Genomic DNA, 20,300 nt, shown 5'->3' with positions numbered 1-20,300 from the left:
TAAAAATGAATTTACAAATCTCATGGCTACCAAAAGCAAAAGTGCAAGAAAAGTTGTTTTCTAAAAAAGTATTACTCTAACATTCTCGACTGTACACGAGATAACTTATGTTAAGCAACTTCTTCTTCTTCTTTTTTTTTTTAATATTTCGATTTGTAAACAAAGATGCTACTGAAATCGAGAATTATTCTATATTTTCTTACATCTTGACACACCATATTCACTGGGATATACTTTAAATGTTGATATGTGCCATGTAACTAGAAAAGGATCCCTTACCATGGACCCCGCAAAGACTAAAGCCAGCTCTGTATTTTTTCTCAAAGAGAATCATAATTCACTTCTAATGTACTTCAAAATTTGTAAACAATAATTTACTCATTAAATTCAAAATTTTAATAAAATCAAATATAGATGTTCTCTTTATAAATAAAACATAAACTAAATGTTTTGCACTATTTTTACGAAGATATCTATAATTAAAAAAGAAATGTAAAATGTAACATTTAAAATTATACCACAATAGTTGCATATGATCATGATGTTGTAGTTAGTGTGTTTGAAACGTTAACTTAAAATATATAACACACGAATGTAATATTAAAAATTGAACTTTTTAAAATTACAAACAGCATAGTGTTAGAAAACGTTTCAGTCTCTTGGTTTCCTCCGTACTATATATAAAATGGAATGTCAGAATGAAGTCAGTAACCCCATTTCAGATTTTGCAAAACGGAGTCAAGATTGTCTACCGCCGTACGACTTGCACTTTTTTTTTATTAGTGTCTTACTGCATAATTTATTGAAAAGGATGTGTTTCTGAACTCAGAGGGGAAATTGCCCTCTGTCCTCCTCAAATGACATTCCTGTATGCAATGTGTCACATTATTTTAGAGATTGAAAAAAAAAATCATCTAAGCAAATCACAGTTGTTTACTAATTGTTTCGTTGTATTATATTCACATGTTATTTACGCAGCACTATATCAAACTATATCTTGAATATATTTGGCCTCATAAGGCTACTATAAAACAACCAACATAGTTTAAACATGAAATAAATGAAAATTTAAGATTTCAACGTATTTCCATCACTTAAATCCTACACGCCTTTGGTGCACAGGGTATTCTCGGTGAGAGAGTGTCTGATGCATTCCAGTGTTCCTGTGCATACTTTAAGCTATAGGACTAGTCCTACACTATAGCCTTACTGATAACAAATTAGCCTCGCGTAAGCGAAAATCAATTAATCTGACGTTTTTTATTTACATTATTTATTTTAATTCAAAGTAAATTATGTATTTGTTTTGTGAGTCTTGAAAATATTTATTTTTAAATTTTTGGGTTGATGTATATGGCCTTAGATCAAATGTAGATCTTTCCAATAGAAAATCAATATGATTATAAATTGTTCCGTTTTCGATATGGGTTTAAGTTTTTTTTTAGCAGTTCTCCTCAAAGAATTCAGAATTTTAATACTATAAAGTCTGTTCAGTTTCATTCAAGAGTTTATTTGGACATACAATCATATTTCGACGAAAACTTAGTGCACTCTTCGTTTCTAAAATCCTTTTGAATAAAAGCCTAATATATGCTTTCGGCTAATATATGCTAATATATTATTGTGCTGTCAAAATGTCTTGAGCCGTGGCAAAAATGCGAACTAAAGCTCACATCCCGACACACTCACGCGCTGAGCCAATAAGTGTTCAGCAGCTGCTAAGCGAGAGAGCCTTAGCGAAAGAGAGTGGAATTCCTTCAGCCGATAGCAGCGCCTGAAACGGAAGACTAGGTGTCAAGTCAATGTGGTATATTTATAGCATATAGTAGCTAATATATGCTAATAAAAGCCTAATATATAAAAAAGTGCTCGATTTATTTTAGAAATGCTGGCAAATGATATTATATAACTTTGCGGAAGTCGATAACAGTAGATCTCAAGTTAATCTTAATTTAGAAACAAAATGATCAGAATTATTAACACTACAGTATAATGGTAATAATAAATAAGTAAGACAGCTTAAATAGCAATAAAAACATTTAATAGGATCATTAAATGATGGACCTAATGATACTCGTTAAAAATATCTGTGATATAAGAACTTAAACATGGTATTTGGGAACGTGCTAACTGTTATAACCGAACCGCTAGAACTACCCTCGGTAGATCTTTATTGTTCTGTTAACATTTTCTTCAGTCTTCTGTATTTAAAGGTTTTGCATATGCAGGGTGGTCGTAAAGTATTATTCTTTTGAAATATAGAATTTTTTTAAAAAATGAAATAAAATCTTTGCCGATTAGGCTAAAGAAGACGGTGATGATGAGTAATGAATGAAATGGTGGAGTGAATAAAATGGGAGGAAACGGGAGAACCCCGAGAAAATCTACGCACACGGTGTTTGTCCACCACAAAGATCACTTGGTGAGGGCCGGAATCGAACCTGGGACCCCAAGCACCAAAGGTGAACGCTCTACCACTGAGCCACCACAGCAATCATGTACTGTTGATACGAGAATTACAAGCAAAATAAGAAACTAATCAGCAAAATACATTAATCAATATGAAACCTTAATCGTGCCAATCATTACTTAAAGGGAATTTATTGTAAAATTAGACGGAAAAGGACAGTATCTGTGCACAGGTATTGGAAACAATCACAAAGATATGATGTTTATTATTTCTCTCTTTCTCTCTCTTTAAAGTTGAGGATGTGAGATCAGAGGAGAAATTATGATAACCTCATTCTCCCACTCCCACTGGTGTCAGTTTTGTGGTTTGTAGTCACACGGTCTATGCATTTCTTGCTTCAAAAGAAGTGTGGAGGGAGAGGATGCCGAGGTTTATCCTGGCGTGATTATCCCACAAAGACGTTAGGTTGGTTGCCTAGGTTGTTAGGCGTAGTTTCGCAATGAACTTAAACGCTCCTGTTCCAGTTTTTTTTTTTTCGCGAACTGTACGAAACAAAAAGAAATCATTTTCTATGATTTCACTCCTACTAACACGAAAAACTTAGAACCATATTGATAGCTCGATAGTTATATAGACACATAGTGGATCAAAATTTACAAATATCACTTGTATATTACATAAATGTTTTGGGTAATTTGGCGTCCTGTCTTGTAATGTATCCCTCTAAAGGGTACGGAACTCTGGAAATTTTTGTTAAAATTCGACTAATTCAGGACTAGTGGCAACCCCAAATTAAGTAGAGAAGTAAACTCTATGTATGTACGTATTAAGGTTAATGTCTTTTAAAATATTCTTTAATATTTGAAGTTTTCTATTAGATTAGGTCTTTTTCAAATATGGCAATTAAGTCATTTAGACGGTTTAATAATGTTTATCCAACCATGTGAAATAGTTCTACATATTCAGTGCAAAGAGACAAAGTAAGAGACTTACACTGTTGCTCTTACGCAAATTAAATTACGTTCTGCTTGTCCTTCTTGAAAGATATTCACATGCAAATCCACGTAAAAGTGACAACATTGAAAAGACTCATGTCGCTTGCCGTCTGCATAAATACATTTGACAGATAAAGCATGTCCAGAGCGAGAATTTAAAGACAAGTCTTACCAATACATGTAATATAAAGAATATATTTCAAGTAGTCGTGGATGGTACCGTGCATAAACGCAGAGTTGTTTACACTTTCCTTGTCTCCTATCGGCCGTTTGGCGTCTAGCAGCACTCATATTTTGTGTCTTTGATTCCCTGCATCATCCTGACGCAATACAAACAGGGTTATATGTTTCTTTCTTTCACGACACTGCAAAGTAAGAAAACTTTTTACAAGAAGTTAAGGGGCGACTACGTTGGGTAATTTTTTTGCAATTGAGGTGACTATCATCTTAAAATGGGACTCAAACTCTAATAATACCCTATATTGTATTATCACAAGAGAAGAGACTGTTATGCAGTGAAGCCCATTCAACAAGAATAGATGGTGACCATGAATAACAGAACTGTACGGAATATTTGTAAGGTGTTCTAATCTGAAAGCAGAGTACAAGTACAAAGATTTTCGTAGCACAATAACAACTTTGCTACCAGTTGTTTGTAATTTGTTGCTCGGTGCAGTGGCGGCGGTTGGACAGTAAAAGTGGGGGGGCAAGACATGATCTGAATATTTGTATATCAATGTTAGTTTTCCTGGTTGATTCAAAAACACTTTGACGAAAGGTTGTATAACTATTGGGGTACTGTCTTTTTCAGTTAAAATACCGTATATCGTGTTTCGTATTTTATTAATTAAATTGACAAGAGCAACGCAAGTAGATACTAGCCCTTTGTTCTCTTAAACAAGGAAGGTGTAAGAAGAGATTTGATTCCCTGCTTATGAACATCTTAAAATTCTGTCTGGGGAATTGTGTGATCAGATTAGGGGCCTATTTAATAACAAATTTGCAAACAAATAAATGGAAAGGATAATATTAATCAAATAATCATAGTAATGAATAATGAGGCTTGTTTTGCAAAAGTTATATCGAAACTGGGAATTAATGAACAATTTATATTTTTAATTCCACGCACACTATTATACGTTTTATTACTTTAGAAAGACTACAAGCATATGCTACGACATTTAAAGAAATATTTTAGCAGCTTCCCGAAACATGTTCGTTGCCATTAGGTACAGTTTTCACTTTTTTGGAATACATAAAAACTCAACAATACTTAGAATCACTCCACATTCCAGTTATACAAAATAATCCTAAAACCTAGAATTATGTCGAATTCCATGAAAATTAGTTGTATATACAAAATTGTATAATATGTACACCCTAAACTCGTATATTACACTGCAAAACAATGGAAAAGGTAGAAGTTGTTTCTTATTACTCTTTTTTAAATTAATATTTCTTACTGAGCTCATTCGTGGCTAAGCGGTTAGCGTACACCTCTTTGACGTGGGAGAACCGGATGTGGTTCGGATTCCACTTTAATCAATAGGTCCACGTCTCATATCTAGCCTCGCTGCTGAACGGGATGTTAAACTTTTAAAAAAAAATCAAATCAAAATATTTCTTACTATTAGAAAGAAGAAAAGACATTTTAGGAAGTCGATTTTTGTGCATTAATTGTGAAAAACTTTTTTTTTTTTTTAATATTATGTCAGTTAGTTCCAAAGCGGCGGACTAGCATATCGAGCCCTTGAAAGAAGAAATGAAAGTACGCTCGAATTGTGATGCTCCAATAGGTTAAATTTTGGGACATTTTTCGTGGCAATTAAAACGTAATTCCTGTAGCTTTCTTAACCACGGGAAGACAACCAATAAGTACTCACGGAACAGCAAATATTTTATGGCACCATTTTTATTCTATGAACCATTAACCTATACAAAAACTTTATATTTCCAAATGAAACTATATATATATTAGTGGGTCATTTCAAAAAAGTGGGGGGGCAACTGCCCCCCTTTGCCCCCCCTAATCGCCGCCCATGGCTCGGTGTCTTCCCAAGAACTGTGAACAAACACTCTTCAAGCTTTCCCACGCAGCTTTCTCCTCACCTTAGAGAATTTCGTCGAACTTGTGATCTTTGAATAGTTGCCTAATCTGTGGCCCTATGAAAACACCCTCTTTAACTTTGGCATCACTTAATCGAGGGAATTGTCCTCTTAGGTACTTATAGGCCTTATCCTCTTGGTTCATGCTCTTAACAAAACTTTTCATAAGACCTAATTTAATATGTAGAGGAGGAAGCAAAATTCGGTTACAACCTACCAGTGGTTCATGCTGCAAATTTTTCACTCCTGGCTGAAGAATTTCTCTGGTACTCCAATCACTTTTGCGGTAATGAGATCCACGATCTCTACTGCCCCATTCACATATAAAGCAACAATACTTTGTATACCCTAACTGCATACCTAGCAACAGTGCTATTACTTTAAGGTCACCACAAATGAGCCACTGAAAATCGTAATATTTAATGGCTTGAAGTAAACGTTTCAAGTTTTCATAAGATTCCTTCATATGAACTGCGTAACCTACAGGAATTGAAGGAAGTTAATTTCCAATATGTAAAAGCACTGCCTTTAAACTCACCTTGGACGAATCTATAAAGAGCCTTCACTCCGTAGGTTCGTAATTAATTTTAAGTGCCCTCATGAGACCATTTACATCTGTACATGCCACAAGTGTGTCTTCCATAGTAAAAAATGAAGTGAACATCTTCTCTCTATTCCGATACACTGAAATATTTACTTTTTCTGCAATACATTCCATTGCTTTAATCGTGACGCTAAAATTTCGGCTTTGCTTTTCGAGAGGTCCAAGTCTCTGATTAGATCACTTAGTTCCTCTTGAGTAAGTCTATGTGGTTCACATGGAGGTTCTTCTACAACAAACGTAGGGTCCTTCGAAGTACTTGATTCAGGAGCTTCAACTTCTTGATCATCATCAGGAAAAAGATCGTATTCTTTAGGTGGGTCAGGAACAGGTAGTCCTTCTCCATGTGGAACAGGGCGCATTGCAGAAGGAATGTTAGGATAGATCAAGGCCGGCTTCTTCTTCGTGGAAATTCCCTTCTTGACGGAAGGAACTATACAAAAATAACAGTCTCTGATGTGGTCGCTTGGCTCTCTCCAAATCATGGGCACTGCAAAAGGCATTGAGCGCCCCTTCCCATTAATCCAATTTCTTAGATTGCTGGCACAAGTGTTACACACAATGTGGGGTGCCCAAGATTTATCTTGGTCTCCAATTTTACAACCAAAGTAATGTTGATAGGCTTTTCTTATTAGTGGTGTTATAGTCTGCTTTTGTGAGGAAAATGTCACTTCCCCACACGCGTAGCAGAAGCTATCCGCACTGTTTACACAATTTCGCGGCATTTTTGTTTATTGAAATCCTCAAAATGTCACTTGAAATAGTTCCGACAACTATTTAAAAATATACATTCGAAATACCAGTATTTTTGCGTACTTGTAGTTGTATTTTTATGTCCTGCACTACACAAACGTCACGCCCAAAACGCTGATAACTGCACTAAACCTGTCTTTTCTAACAATAGCAGAACACTACTGAGATAAGGAACACAATGAAACCAAGCGTTCATATAGTTTCTCCAGTGTTGCCGGATCAATGTAACATTTTACCCCAAACTAAGCGAATATATTTATTTTTAAAGCGTTATTATTAGACATGCCTGTAAAACGAAAAGTAGAGCTAATATTCGAAAATAACTTTCAAAATCGTGATCAGCACCACAAAATCAATAAGAATTAGCTGATTTTGTTCAATTTACATTTTCTTTGTTGATCAGTGTTACCTGCGGCAACCTGGGGAAGTAAAGGAGCTAGAGTGTGACGCTGTCTACATTACCTCCATGAGCTTCGGAGTGAAGGAAGTGTTGAGCCTTTATTTCCATACATATAACAACCTTTGACCTTCAGGATCTATCCTGAAAGGGGACCGACCTTTACTTTATTTAGATGTTCAGTGATACTCTGTTATAAATTTACAACATTAAATACTTCATATTAATAAAATTAACTGGATCAATGACCTACTTTGAATCGGAACCAGATCTCCCTTGTCAAAGGTTAGGCCTGCTAAGCAATTAGACATGAAGAAACTTCATGCTAATTTAAAACTAGCCTTAGGTTAGCTTGGGACTTTGCCACCAGACTCCTGCATTTGCTCGGCCTCCGGCGTTGCATCAATCCAAATACCAAGCTTTATATCTCTAACCTTAGGAATTTCAAGTAATAGGCATTTTATTTTAACAACTGACACTGCACTCTCACTTTTTTCTACCAACTTTTTTCTTCTCTTGTAGTGGAAATAATAACGCTGAAATACATCTTTAATTATTTTATATGAAAAGCCTAAATACGAAATTTCATGTTCGTAACCTTAAAGAATTTCGAGATATGGCTATCCTGTTATAACCTCACTCTATTTTCTTCCCTTCTAGGAGAAATATATCAAAAAACGATGAAACACTTGTCTAGTTATTTTAAATGGGAAATACATATACCAAATTTCATATCTGTATTCTTCAGAAATTCGGAGATATGAACATTTTACTGTAATAATTGTCATGTTCATTTCCCATATCTATACCTGTCGAGATTTCAAAAATCCTTCCTTAGTGTATCTTACGTTAAAAATCGTATATATTGTCCATTGCCTGGGCTTTGATCAGTTTGTCAGGATTTCTTCTTTTGCACACAGTATATTCAATGATGGAAGAACAAGTGCGCGAAACAAGTAGAATAGAAGTAATAAATTTAGAATAGCCTGAGATAAAAAAAGGAAAACGGAAAAAGAAGAAAAAATATTAGTTAATTTTTATTTTTTCAAAGGTATTTATTATATCAAACCTTGAACTTGACTTTTGCTAGTTTTTTTTTTCTATTTTTTTTTTTTTTTTTTTTACTTTTCGCAACTGAGATTTTCCCAACAGATTACTGACATTTTATGCACGTTTTCTTTATTTACTTCTCATGCGGTGGCATTTGGCCATTACTGAAGTAATAATATAATAAGAAAAATAAAATAACGCAGTATGGACTATTATATCGGGGTTTCTCAACTTGAGGGTGGCGAGAGAAATATACGGAGGTCGAGAAAAGAGGTGAAAAAGATAATTATGATCTGCTAGTGGATAATTTTTAACATTATTATTAATTTTTCATTTTGATAGATGTTTTTATTTTCTTTTTTTTCAAATACATCAAAGAATTTGAAAACATTACAAAAGAAAAAAATACATATTAATACAACCACTGAATTCAAAGAAATTGATTCTTTAGAGAATCGTTAGTGTTACAATTGTGAACTGTTGAAGACGAAAATAGGGCATCATGACACGGGACGTTCTTGCTGCTTTGTGTACATAGTTACTGATGCGAGCCGCCGAGGACGGCGGAAAATTAGAGGATAGTGCGCCGTAAGATTTAATTCCCTAGTTTCATCAGAACTTACTATCCCATTCAATTAGCTATTTTTCGAGTTAGGTCTTAATTTACAATGATAGGTCAATAATGTACAACGACAAATATTAAGACTCAGTCTATCCCGAAAATGTTTAAAAAATCTACTTTAGTCTTATCCATAGTGACTACGTATTAAATACATTAACTTTCTTAATAAAAATATGTCACTATTCCTAGATATAATTTCGAGCCACAGCTCGAACATATTACAACTTAATGTAGTGGTACTCATTGTGATTTAACATATGTTTATTTTTATCTATACATGTACAAGTAAATAAAGATGAAAATGACTATGTTTGTAACTTAATAACCCTTGAACCGACCTCGATTAAATTTTCAATATAGATAAGCTTCGGGCCTGGAATGATTTTTATTATTTCACTTTGATGGTGCAACTTAGGGGAAGAAGAAGGGGGAATATATACATCTAAAAATGATCGAAAATGACTTATAGTAGTGTCGAATTCAAGTTTTCGGGGTCGCTGGGATGAACAGTGACACTTCCGATGCCGCTTAAATCCAAATTCAGCTCCGCAACTTGTGGGAGGGTGAGGGTGGAGATATATATAAATATGTTCGAAAATGACCGATATTAGTGTGGAATCCATAGTTTTAGGTCACTGAGATGAATAGTGACACTTCCTATACGTTTAAGTACAAATTCAGCCCACAATAGTATTTTACTTACCGTATTACTTTCTGATTTTTCATTATATTTTCTTTGTTTCTGTCGTTTCGAGAGTGCTTTAGTAATAGTAAAAGGTGACTGACTAACAGAACATATTACTATTTTTTCTTATTTTAACCTAGCGAAGCGAGTAATTGACGCTAGTATATATACAGGGTGGCTCAAAAGTAGGTATACAGTACCGTACTGATGAGCTCATTGCATTTTATATTTCTTATTGTTATCGATCAGGTAGACTTAGTTTCTTTATTATTTGTTCTTAATGTGTTTTTACTTACATCTTAAGCTCGGAAAAGCCGAAGCACGTAAACTCATACACTAGAATGTTATACTTGATCAATGCAGGGGAGTATACCTACTTTTGGGCCACTCTGTATATATATATATATATATATATATATATATATATATATATATAACCTGGCTGATTAACTAATAAAAACCCAAGCCAAAACTGCCTAAGCTAGAAACTTAATAATTTGGATAGTATGCAGGATTTGTAACGTAAGCTATCATTAAAGAAAGATTTAGGGAAAAATTAGATGTTAGGTACAATTAAGGGTAAATTAAGGATCGCAACTATTAATAAGATGTTTTTTCTCGGAATCTCTTGAGGTTACAGACATAAAATTTGGTTTAATTGAGGTTTCATTTAAAATAACACATGTTTCAAGGATTTTGTTTTAATACTTGAAATTAGGCTGAAAGAAAAAGTGTGTGTGTGTGTGGGAAGGGGGGGGGAAGAATGATTCACTTACGTAAGATATCCATACAAAGTGTACGAATTTCGTGGAACACTTTGAGTTCGGAGAAATTCTATATGGAAGAGGCATAAGGAGGAACCAAAAATATTGCCCAAGGTGGCACTTGTTAGTATTAGCCTATTTAACTCTGTCTTGTCTCAGTTTTCTGTACAAAGATATTATTTAACTCATTTACCTAATGTAGATAGGTGTTTCCATTAAGGCAGTAGGGGGAAGGATATGACGTGTTCAATGCAAATGGAAAACAAATGAACTTTTGATGATTTTGGACATTTTCCAACTTTAAGATATCTCTCAGAAGTTCCTTTCAGAGCTTAAAACAGTCATATTCGGATGGTGTAAATAACTCTTATAAATGTAAGAAACAATGATTACTTATCCATTTACTCAAGCGTACCATACAAAGTTTCTCTTTTTTTCTTACAACTTTGGTAAATGGACTTAATTCCCTTGTGCTCTGACTGTCCGATATGGATGATTTAAAACACTTACTACATCCAAAGCTGGAAAAGGTGCAATGGAAGTAAGAAAATAAAGACGTTAAATATTGTACTTTTTTATTCTGAGCGATCAATTTCAATAATTTCTTAGTGAGATGAGAAATAAAAACATAATTTGTGGTATTCAACCTTTTTTTGCGTACTTCTAAAGGATTCCTTTCCATTCAAGCGGTAAACCTTATATATATATATATATATATATATATATATATATATATATATATATATATATATATATATATATATATATATATATATATAGAGAGAGAGAGAGAGAGAGAGAGAGAGAGAGATAATTAATTTACTTATCAATTAAATAACAAACATAAGCTATGCTGTGAATTTAATAGAACTATGTAACAGCACTCAATAAATATTAATCCTTATACCACAGTATAAGGTATTGTTTGGTATATCTAAAAATGATTGTTTTTAATTATTATGTATAGGGTGTATCTAAAGTCCGGTGCCATAGGGTTACTCCGTTATGAGTGAGTAGATACGAAAAAAAAATAGAAAGAGGGTAAACTTATTGGAAACATGTAGTTTCCAATCTAAAATAGTGGAATTTTTCCAGCCAGACCAGCTATTTGGGTTCCATACTAGCAAGGAACTCTATGTTAAGTGATAAAGCAACGTTTCCACTTCAGTCCGGTGTTGGAACGGGACGTAAAAGCACATAAAAATGACATGAGGAAAGTGCACATTTTTGTGTGAGGAAATTTGGAATACCTCGAATCCGTTTCGCAACAATGCTCTATTGCTGGTAAGGGAACAGACTGCTAAACTGCCAACACTTCCTTTTTATTTAATACAAGACGCCTTAGAAGTGTGTAGCCAAAATGAATAGTGTGATTTTTTTTTAAATCCTAATTTTTGACTGATAAAACACGTATTTCTAACAAATTTGCTCTCTTTATATTTTCTTCAACTTTATTTATAACGAATTTGGCCTATGATCCTAACTTTTGATACACCCTGTATCCATAGATGTCTGGTTTTAATTGTTTAAAGTTAATATTTTCTTGTTGAATATTTTCATATACATTAGTCATTTATTTTTTTGTTTTAGCTTTTTGACACGAAAGGCGACGTGGTGACTACGTTCACAGGAGACAAAAATCGTGGTCAAATCTGTTTGATTGATGCTTACAACGGAGCTAAGCAACTTCCCTACTGGTCTTCTGATCAATGCAACAGGTTAAATGGCAGTGACGGTGCGCTTTTCCCTACTCCAATCAACCGGAACACAACGTTGCATCTCTACAGGAAACCCATTTGCAAAATTCTTCCATTTATCTACCGCAGAGATCTCGTCAAAGATGGAATGCCTGCTTTCAAATTCAGTCCTCCGGATGACGTATTCGATGACGTCTCCAAAAAACCAGAAAATACTTGTTTCTGTAGAAGACAGGATAGATGTCTACAGTCTGGGCTGTCGGATATCACTCCGTGTTTCTATGGTATGTATCAAATAATAAAGTACATTACTTAACCCTTAAACGCGCACATTTTCCTTTTAATGTGAAACATTTTTTTGAAGTTATTAGGCCTCTAGTTACACTAAAAAAAATGTTTTAAAAAGTTTTCTGTTGTTACTTTGTTTTTATTTTGACTTTGTTTCGTCTTTGCATATGTGCAAAGTTGCGCGTTGATTTTACAAAATATTAAAGATAATTTAGAATATTGGACATCTTAATGATGGATTTTCATGAAAATATTTTCATGAATACGAAGATTAGTTATATGTTTCATGTTTCACCTTTAAAGTAAAATATACTGTAAAGTTCAATTTTGTGAGCAAATCCTTTATCACCACACAAAGCAAAGATTTTGTAGCCCCATTTGTGAGGTTTGTCTTTCATATACACCTTCATGTGATATCACTTCAATAGCGCAAACCTGTTCGTCAGCAGAAAGTCTCTCCTTCATATGGAGTGAAAGAAATCGTGTATTTAAATAATCTAGAACAGGCCTCAACTTATTCAGTTTATCATAGTCAGGAGTATTGAAGTCTGGTTGTGTGGAATTGTCATTAAAATGAAGGCAACTTCTTATTTTCAGAAATCATTTTTGGGACATTGTCTCCTGGACAAGATCATTACCCAAAATGTCATTCCAAAGAACTCTGACATTAGTCGGTGGAGTACTGGAGCTTATAATACAGATGCCTTTGAACTTTTGTATGTCAAAAATTGACAAATGTATTTGCTTGATGGGATCATTTTGCTTCCAATACAAATTGGATTCATCACAAACTTTCGTCAACAATTCATCCGTAAAAAATATTTGAAAAACTGATAAGGAGTAGATAATTCCAAGATCTCTTGAAGTAATTTAGTGTTTCCCTGAAACAGAAAACTACTATCTCCAAATTCATGGTTTGCTTTCTTCCATTAAACATTCCTTTTCTTGTGAGAAATTTTGTTTGCCACCTTCTTTGTCTCTTAAGGGTTTCCTGAAATTGTATCTTCTGAATTAGTAGGCACATTCTTGCTTGAACCGCAAAGACCCTGTATAAAGTCAGAAGGCTGCAGCTTGTTTCTGGTCTACTAAATAATGTGTTATTTACAAGGAAATTTTCTCACCACTTTCGGAATCAGAAAGGGGCTCAAGGGAACTGCAAGTCATCCTCACTCGGATGGACACAATAATGTACGTATCTCATCCGTTGAACAGTGCTTCAGTCGCACACGGTCCATAACTAACTACTTAATACGTAAGGTATGTGCAGTTCAGCGTTCCAAAACAAACCACTGCTGAAACTGAATTCGAAGTCACACAAAATTAGAAATTAAACAATGAAGCTACACAAAACGAGCATTCTTCCATATCTGCAAACTCGTGATATACCACGCAGAAAGTACCACGAACGCTCACTTTTGCAGATCTGCAAATTCAAGAAAAAAGCAAGACCGTTTCCATATATACTGCGATGTCCAAAATATTTGTGAAGTTGAAAACAATGTTGTGGAGGATCAGAGGAGTGGTGTTGTCTTCAACGTTGGGAGGCGGGCAGATTTGAGGTTTATTCTGAGGAACATCAATTTCATCTCACTTTCCTTTGTGCCAATCAGACAAAAATCATCAAATTTCTCCCCAAAAACACATTTCAAATCGGATTATTGGGGGGACAGTTCCCCTCAGTTCCAAGATTGGAGGGAACATGTTCCTCTCATTCCCCCGGGATTTGCGCCAGATGTTATTGATCACGTTGGACTGGTGAAGGTGGACTGAAAACCTTAGGACCTCTGTATAAGGTCTATATAAACAAGCAGTGGCGTACGCAAAGGGATTACTGAGTTTTAATATTCCTCTTGCAGGGTCGGATTTAGGTTGGTGCACCGGTGCACGTGCACCCCCTCCTTCGTTGTAAATATACACTATCTAAAAGGAGAAGCTAGGAGTGAAAATAGCAACACTTACCGAAACTTTCTGCCATTAATTTGGGGCTTAAGAGAAAGCAGAACTTTGCAAAAGCAATAGTTTAAGTCAATTTTCTTAACGTTGAAAGAAAAGGATTCACCAAGCAAAACAATATAGCATTTGTCAAATAGGAAAAGAAAACAAGCCAGGAGGAGACAAGAACATTTTTTTCTGCATATTACTTGCGACCCTCTTTAAAATACTACCTCTACCCTTCTATGTATCAGCGTTGTCAGGGTTTAACAATATCGTCGCATGTCACTTTGAAGAGTTTCAGTGTGATTGATTATTTTGGTAGTTATTGGTGCACCTTCCCTCAGAAAATCCTGGATCCGGCCCTGTCCTCTTGAACAAGATATTATAAAGAAATAAACATTTACCATCGTATTAAGAGTGTAAAATCCCCCACTTCCACGACTCTGTAGAAGGGTGTTACAATTCCATAGTTTCTCATACATTAGGTTCGTTGTGTTGATGGAGAAACTCCCGCTGTAAAAATGTTCTGCTCTCTTCTCTCTACAGGATGGTTCATAAGTCTTAGTACAGTGGATTATTTTGGAAATAAACATGATTAAAGCTAATCTGACTAGCGGAGGGCGGACTTGGGTAAAGGAACTGCGTGGTGATGCGTGCGTGGTGAATGGTGGCCATCTTGGATCCAGGTTATTTTTATCAAATGGGAAGATAAGCATGTGACACATCAATTAACACTGTTTTTTCAGGTAAATGCAGTTCCGCAAGCAGAAATGCGTTATCATGATCCGATCCAAAGTTATGACGCCCCAAAGTCCCACCTACAGGATGTGCTTCACATGTTGCCCGTCCATTGCAACACACAACCGGAGTCTCTTAATCCAGCCCTCCTGAACCCGTACCAACACAGCGGAGGTGAGGGCACATAACATAGCGGAGGTGAGATGATATGTTTTAAGTGCCCTCATAAAACAATCCAAGGGAGTGAGGTCCGGCGACCGTTCTGGCCATTCCGCAGGGCGTCGGCGACAGATCCAACGTCCAGGAAAATGCAGATCCTAGCATTGCCGTACAGGCAGCACTTAGTGCGGTGGGGCAACATCTTGCTGAAAATATCGCGGCAAGGTGGCATCAGGGCGCAGAAGCAACGAAAACACTAACTCCTGTGACATGTCCAGATATCGGACACCATTTAGGGTACCACGAATGAATAAAGTTACTATGATCGACGTGTTCCGTACGCCACACCACGCCATGATATGAGCAGAATAACTCTCTTGCAGGGATTGATAGCATTTGGGTTTGCATCCGACCAATATCGCATGTTCTGGCGATTCACTTCCCCATCCAAATAAAAGTTTGCCTCATCTGTGAAGAGAACGCTAGCTGGGAAATGCGGATCTCGGTCATATTGTGACAAAGCCCAATTGGCGAGTTTCATGCGACGGTCTGGATCATCCTCTGAAAGGTTGTGGAAAACTGCAGCTTAAAGGAATGCCACTTGTTCGTATGGAGAATCCTTATCACGGAAGCACGTGGTACGCCTGTCATCGCTGATAGTTGTCTTGTGCTGCGCTTCGGACTTTTCATTCTCGCAGATGGTACCATTATGGATGTCTTTTCATCTGTCTCGGTTCGTGGGGGACCTGATCGTGGTCTATCGGCAACATTACCAGTTACACTGAATTTCTTAATGAGGTAGCTAACGGTGTTGTGGCTTATTGCAGGTCTTTCGGGATTGCGCGCGTTGAAGTAGTGGGCAATCACACGACTGCTTCTTTCCCCAGACATTAGGATGATCTTAATTCTTTCCTGCTTGGTCAGTGCCATCTTCCTCTACCTGCAACGAAAAGAGAACCTGTCAAATTTAGGGCGTCACGTCTTTCTTGCAGCGTTAGTGCCATGTCGCTCTCCCTGCAAGGAAACAGAAAGCCGTCAATTTTGGGGCGTCATAACTTTGGAACAGGACATGATAACGCATTTCTGCTTGCGGGACGGCATTCCCCTGCAACAAATAGTGTTAATTGATGTGTCATATGCCTACCTTCCCATTTGAAAAAAATAACCTGGTTTCAATATGGCGGCCATTCACCACACATGCATCAATCGGTAGCTCCTTTACCCAAGTTCTCCCTTCGCTAGTCAGATTTGCTTTAATCATGTTTGTTTCCAAAATAATCCACTGTACTAAGACTTATGGACCACCCTGTATATTAGACGTACATGGCAGCCTACAATTCCTTGGGATGTCAAATTGATGATGTATTATTCAATAAACAACACATTAATATTTATATAATTGAAGATCAATTACGAACTCTTTTAACAGCCTCTTCATCAATTTGCACTTATAATTAGCATACACTCATATTATTTATATCTACTGTATATTCATTTTCCATATTTCACTATTATTAAAAATTATATTTATTTCATTATAATTCGTAGAAAGCTGATTTAATAAGAAAAACTAGAATCATCTTCTCAATGCATATACATATAGGCATCATCCAATAGTTTATCGGTCACTCTGTTTCATAAAGACTGCACATTGTATCATCTGATAGATTAACTTGACACAAAATATAAAAGTACGAACAACAATTGGTACAGCTTCTACGTTCGATTCGAGGCTCACATGTTACTACAGGCACATATTTTTAAAAATACATATTACCAATTAATTCACGAAATGGTTCTTCCTTCATACGTACTATACCAATTTGTTTATCCGAAACGATTCGAAAAAAAAATAATTTCTTTTTATACTTGGCAATTTCTAAATCATCTGATACGGACTTCAAACCTTTAAAATATTCTCAGAAATGTTTTGTAATGCGTCGCTCAGCTATATACCTGGTATTAGCGGCGCATTACAAGATATGTATACAAGAAAATCCTGAAATAACATGAACTTTGGAGTAAGACCCCTCCTGGATGGAATTTTATGTACAACACTGTAAACAAGGAGTACAGATCTTGCTTCATAACATTGTTAATCATATGTGACTAAAACAAAATCATAGGGTGCATATTTTATGTTTTCCCAAAGTTAATTGGAAATTCCATCTAATTAAAACATTTATTAGTTCCATATTACATCTAAACATTTATTTATTTCGGAAAAACAACAGGCAAATGCCTAATTACAGTTTTCTCTTATTGTATGGTAATACACTTTAAAATACACATATAATAACAATAATATGACCCAAATTCTATCGTAATACACTCTAAAATACATATATAATAAAATAATAATATGAAAGCAAAATATACGTTAAAATACAGATAGCACAACATACAGGATACAGCAGTAGAATGAAAATTTTATTTTGTGACATCTTATTATACAATATACACATTTTTCTGACAGGCGATACATCTAATGCATTAGTCCTTTGCGCTGAGAGATGGAATATGTCATTATGGGGTCTCGTTGCTCTATGTGGGACGCGAATTTTGATTTCTGATAACAAATATTCTGAATCTATTGCACCATGAATTATTTTATGTAAGAAAGGTAATATGAAATGACTTCTTCTGCTTTCAAGAAATTGTAATGAATATTTATTTCGAAGACCTTCGTAGTTCTCAAATTTTGGATATATACTTGCTTCATTATATGTCAAAAAGCGCACAAATTTATTTTGAATGTTTTCGATTTTATTTACATATTTCTTACTATTAGAACCCCATATTATCGCTGCATATTCCACCTTAGACCATACATAGGCAGTGTATAATGTTTTGTGAACATTAATGTTACACAATCACCTCCTAATCTCATCACAAAGCCAAGATTCCTAAAAGCCTCACCAACTACTCTGTTGACATGAATGATAGGTTTGACTGCAGAGTGACTCCAAGATCAGTAACATAATCCACTCTCTCAATTGGCGTTTGATTAATAGTACACACTGATAATACTTTACACTTTCTAATATTTAGTAGCAAACTTGTTTGATTCAGTCATTGGCAAATAGCATTAATGCCATTTTGCAAAGAAATTGCGTCTAATTCCGTGGAGATACTGCGATAGATTTTTAGATCGTCAGCAAACAATAGTTTGTGGGAAGATGTTATTACAGGGTAAATCGTTAACAAATAGTATAAATAACAGAGGTCCTAAGTTAATCCCTGAGACACACCAGAGTCTACGACATATTACTTAGTTAAAATATTCTTGTATCGAACGCGATGTTTCCGTTGGCAAAGATAGGAAGCTATAAGTTGTTGAAGATTTTGTGAAAAATTGAATGTCACAAGTTTGTTGAGAAGTAAATCATGATTAATTACGTCGAACGCCTTGGAGAAATCTGTATAAATTACATCTACTTGTTCCTGTTTTATCAATTTGATTAGCTATAAAATGTGAGAGTTCTGAGAGATTTGCTGTAGTTGATCTCTTTGGCATGAAACCATGTTGAAAGGGATATATTATTGACCGTACATTTGAATAATTTTTTTCGTATATAATAATTTCAAATACCGTAGATGGGGCAGATAGAAGGGTTACCGGTCGATAATTTTTTATTTGGTCTATAGGACAGCCTGTTTTGGGAATGGGACAGACATCAATCTTCCATTTTGTAGGACATGTAGAAGAAGCTATTGACTTGTTAAAAATAACTTGTAGGGGATGTCTCAGTATTTCTGAGCAGCCTTTAATGATATATGGTGGTATTTTGTCTGGTCCACAAGATGACCGTGGTTTAAGTTTTTAAACAGCGTTCTCCACATCTTCGATTTCTATAAAGTTAATGTTTAATTTATCCAGGATTTCCGAATTATTGTGTTGCTCCATAGGAATAAGATTGTAGCTCGATTTATTGTGTGTCACTTGAAAATTTGCCATAAACGCGTTTGCAATATCAGCATCGTCACTCAAAGTTTGACCATCATAATGAAACATTGAGGTCATAAATTAATTCTTTTAAAAGTTTCTGCGTATTAACAATAATGCAGTTGTTAAAGTACACACAGAAACCAATTGCGCCCATGTTGTGGTTTCCAAGGGGACAAGTATAAGCGACATTTCAAATATAGTTTCAAATTTTGATGTAACTATTCTAAAAATTCTATTGGGTTTTCAATTTTTCGAAGTATAATTTCCTCTAGGGGGGGCGAGCGCCCCACCTTGCCCCCTCATGGGCGCCCTTGACAGTAACTGTCTCTTCATTTTAGTGAATAGTCTGTGAAGAACAAAACTCTTGGATTAAGAGAACACACTTAACTCTACCACTAATTCGTTTTAGACCACTCGCCAAGTCATGAGGTATCAAATAAAGCCAAATTATCTTTTGCGACAAGGTACCGATTCTCATGTATATTTTAATAAAGTGCTTCCCGACCTTTTTCTTGACTGATGACACATCCAGTGTTCGTAGTTCAAGGAAAACTTCCCTTATCTAGGGAAATTTCGTAGGTAAGTTTAGCAAAATGGATAAAAGGGAATTTTTTGGTAAAACATTGAAAATTCAGAGAAATTCTTGTGCTGATTGATTGACCAATATAAATCCTTAATTTTTTCTACTGTTTTTTTAAGAAATAAACTAGGGAAGTTCCGGTTCCGACGAGAGACCGGTTCTCGGAAAACCGGTTTTCAGAACCGGTTCTGGACATGTATCCGAAAACCCGGTTCTAGAACCGGATTTTATGAACCGGTTCCAGACCTGGATCCGAACAACCAGTTTCAGACCTGGATCCGAAAAACCGGTTCTAGACCTGGATCCGAAAAAACGGTTCCGGAACCGGATCTTCTAGAACCGGATCTGTTCAGACCCGAAAACCGCCTGTTTAAAGTAGCATAATTTGCATCCATTGTTGGCTGGGTGCATTTATGTGTATTTTTCTGTAGAAAAACTTAAGGAAAAAGTGAAAAAAAGAAGCCAATAGCAAATGAATAAAACATATGTGGTTGGCACTACCTTTAACATAGCTAAATTAATCTTATCACATAACTTCTGTCATAGGAATTAGACTAGGGAAAATTTGATT

The 20,300-nt window shown here is 35.4% G+C and overlaps 1 protein-coding gene across 1 annotated transcript in view; it reads left to right on the top strand.

Annotated features, from left to right (window-relative positions):
• Positions 1 to 20,300, top strand: part of LOC145661534 (scavenger receptor class B member 1-like) — a 324,106-nt gene that overhangs the window by 190,006 nt on the left and 113,800 nt on the right. Inside the window, exon 6 of the mRNA XM_081726856.1 lies at positions 11,974 to 12,364. Within this exon, the coding sequence (XP_081582982.1) occupies positions 11,974 to 12,364 (391 nt within the window). The remainder of the gene's footprint in view (positions 1 to 11,973; positions 12,365 to 20,300) is intronic.

This window comes from Thermobia domestica, chromosome 10 (assembly GCF_964235325.1).
Source record: "Thermobia domestica chromosome 10, izTheDome1.hap1.1, whole genome shotgun sequence".
Taxonomy (NCBI): Eukaryota; Metazoa; Arthropoda; class Insecta; order Zygentoma; family Lepismatidae; genus Thermobia; species Thermobia domestica.
The sequence above is the reverse complement of the archived record's forward strand: the minus strand, read 5'-3'. Positions and strand labels throughout refer to the sequence as shown.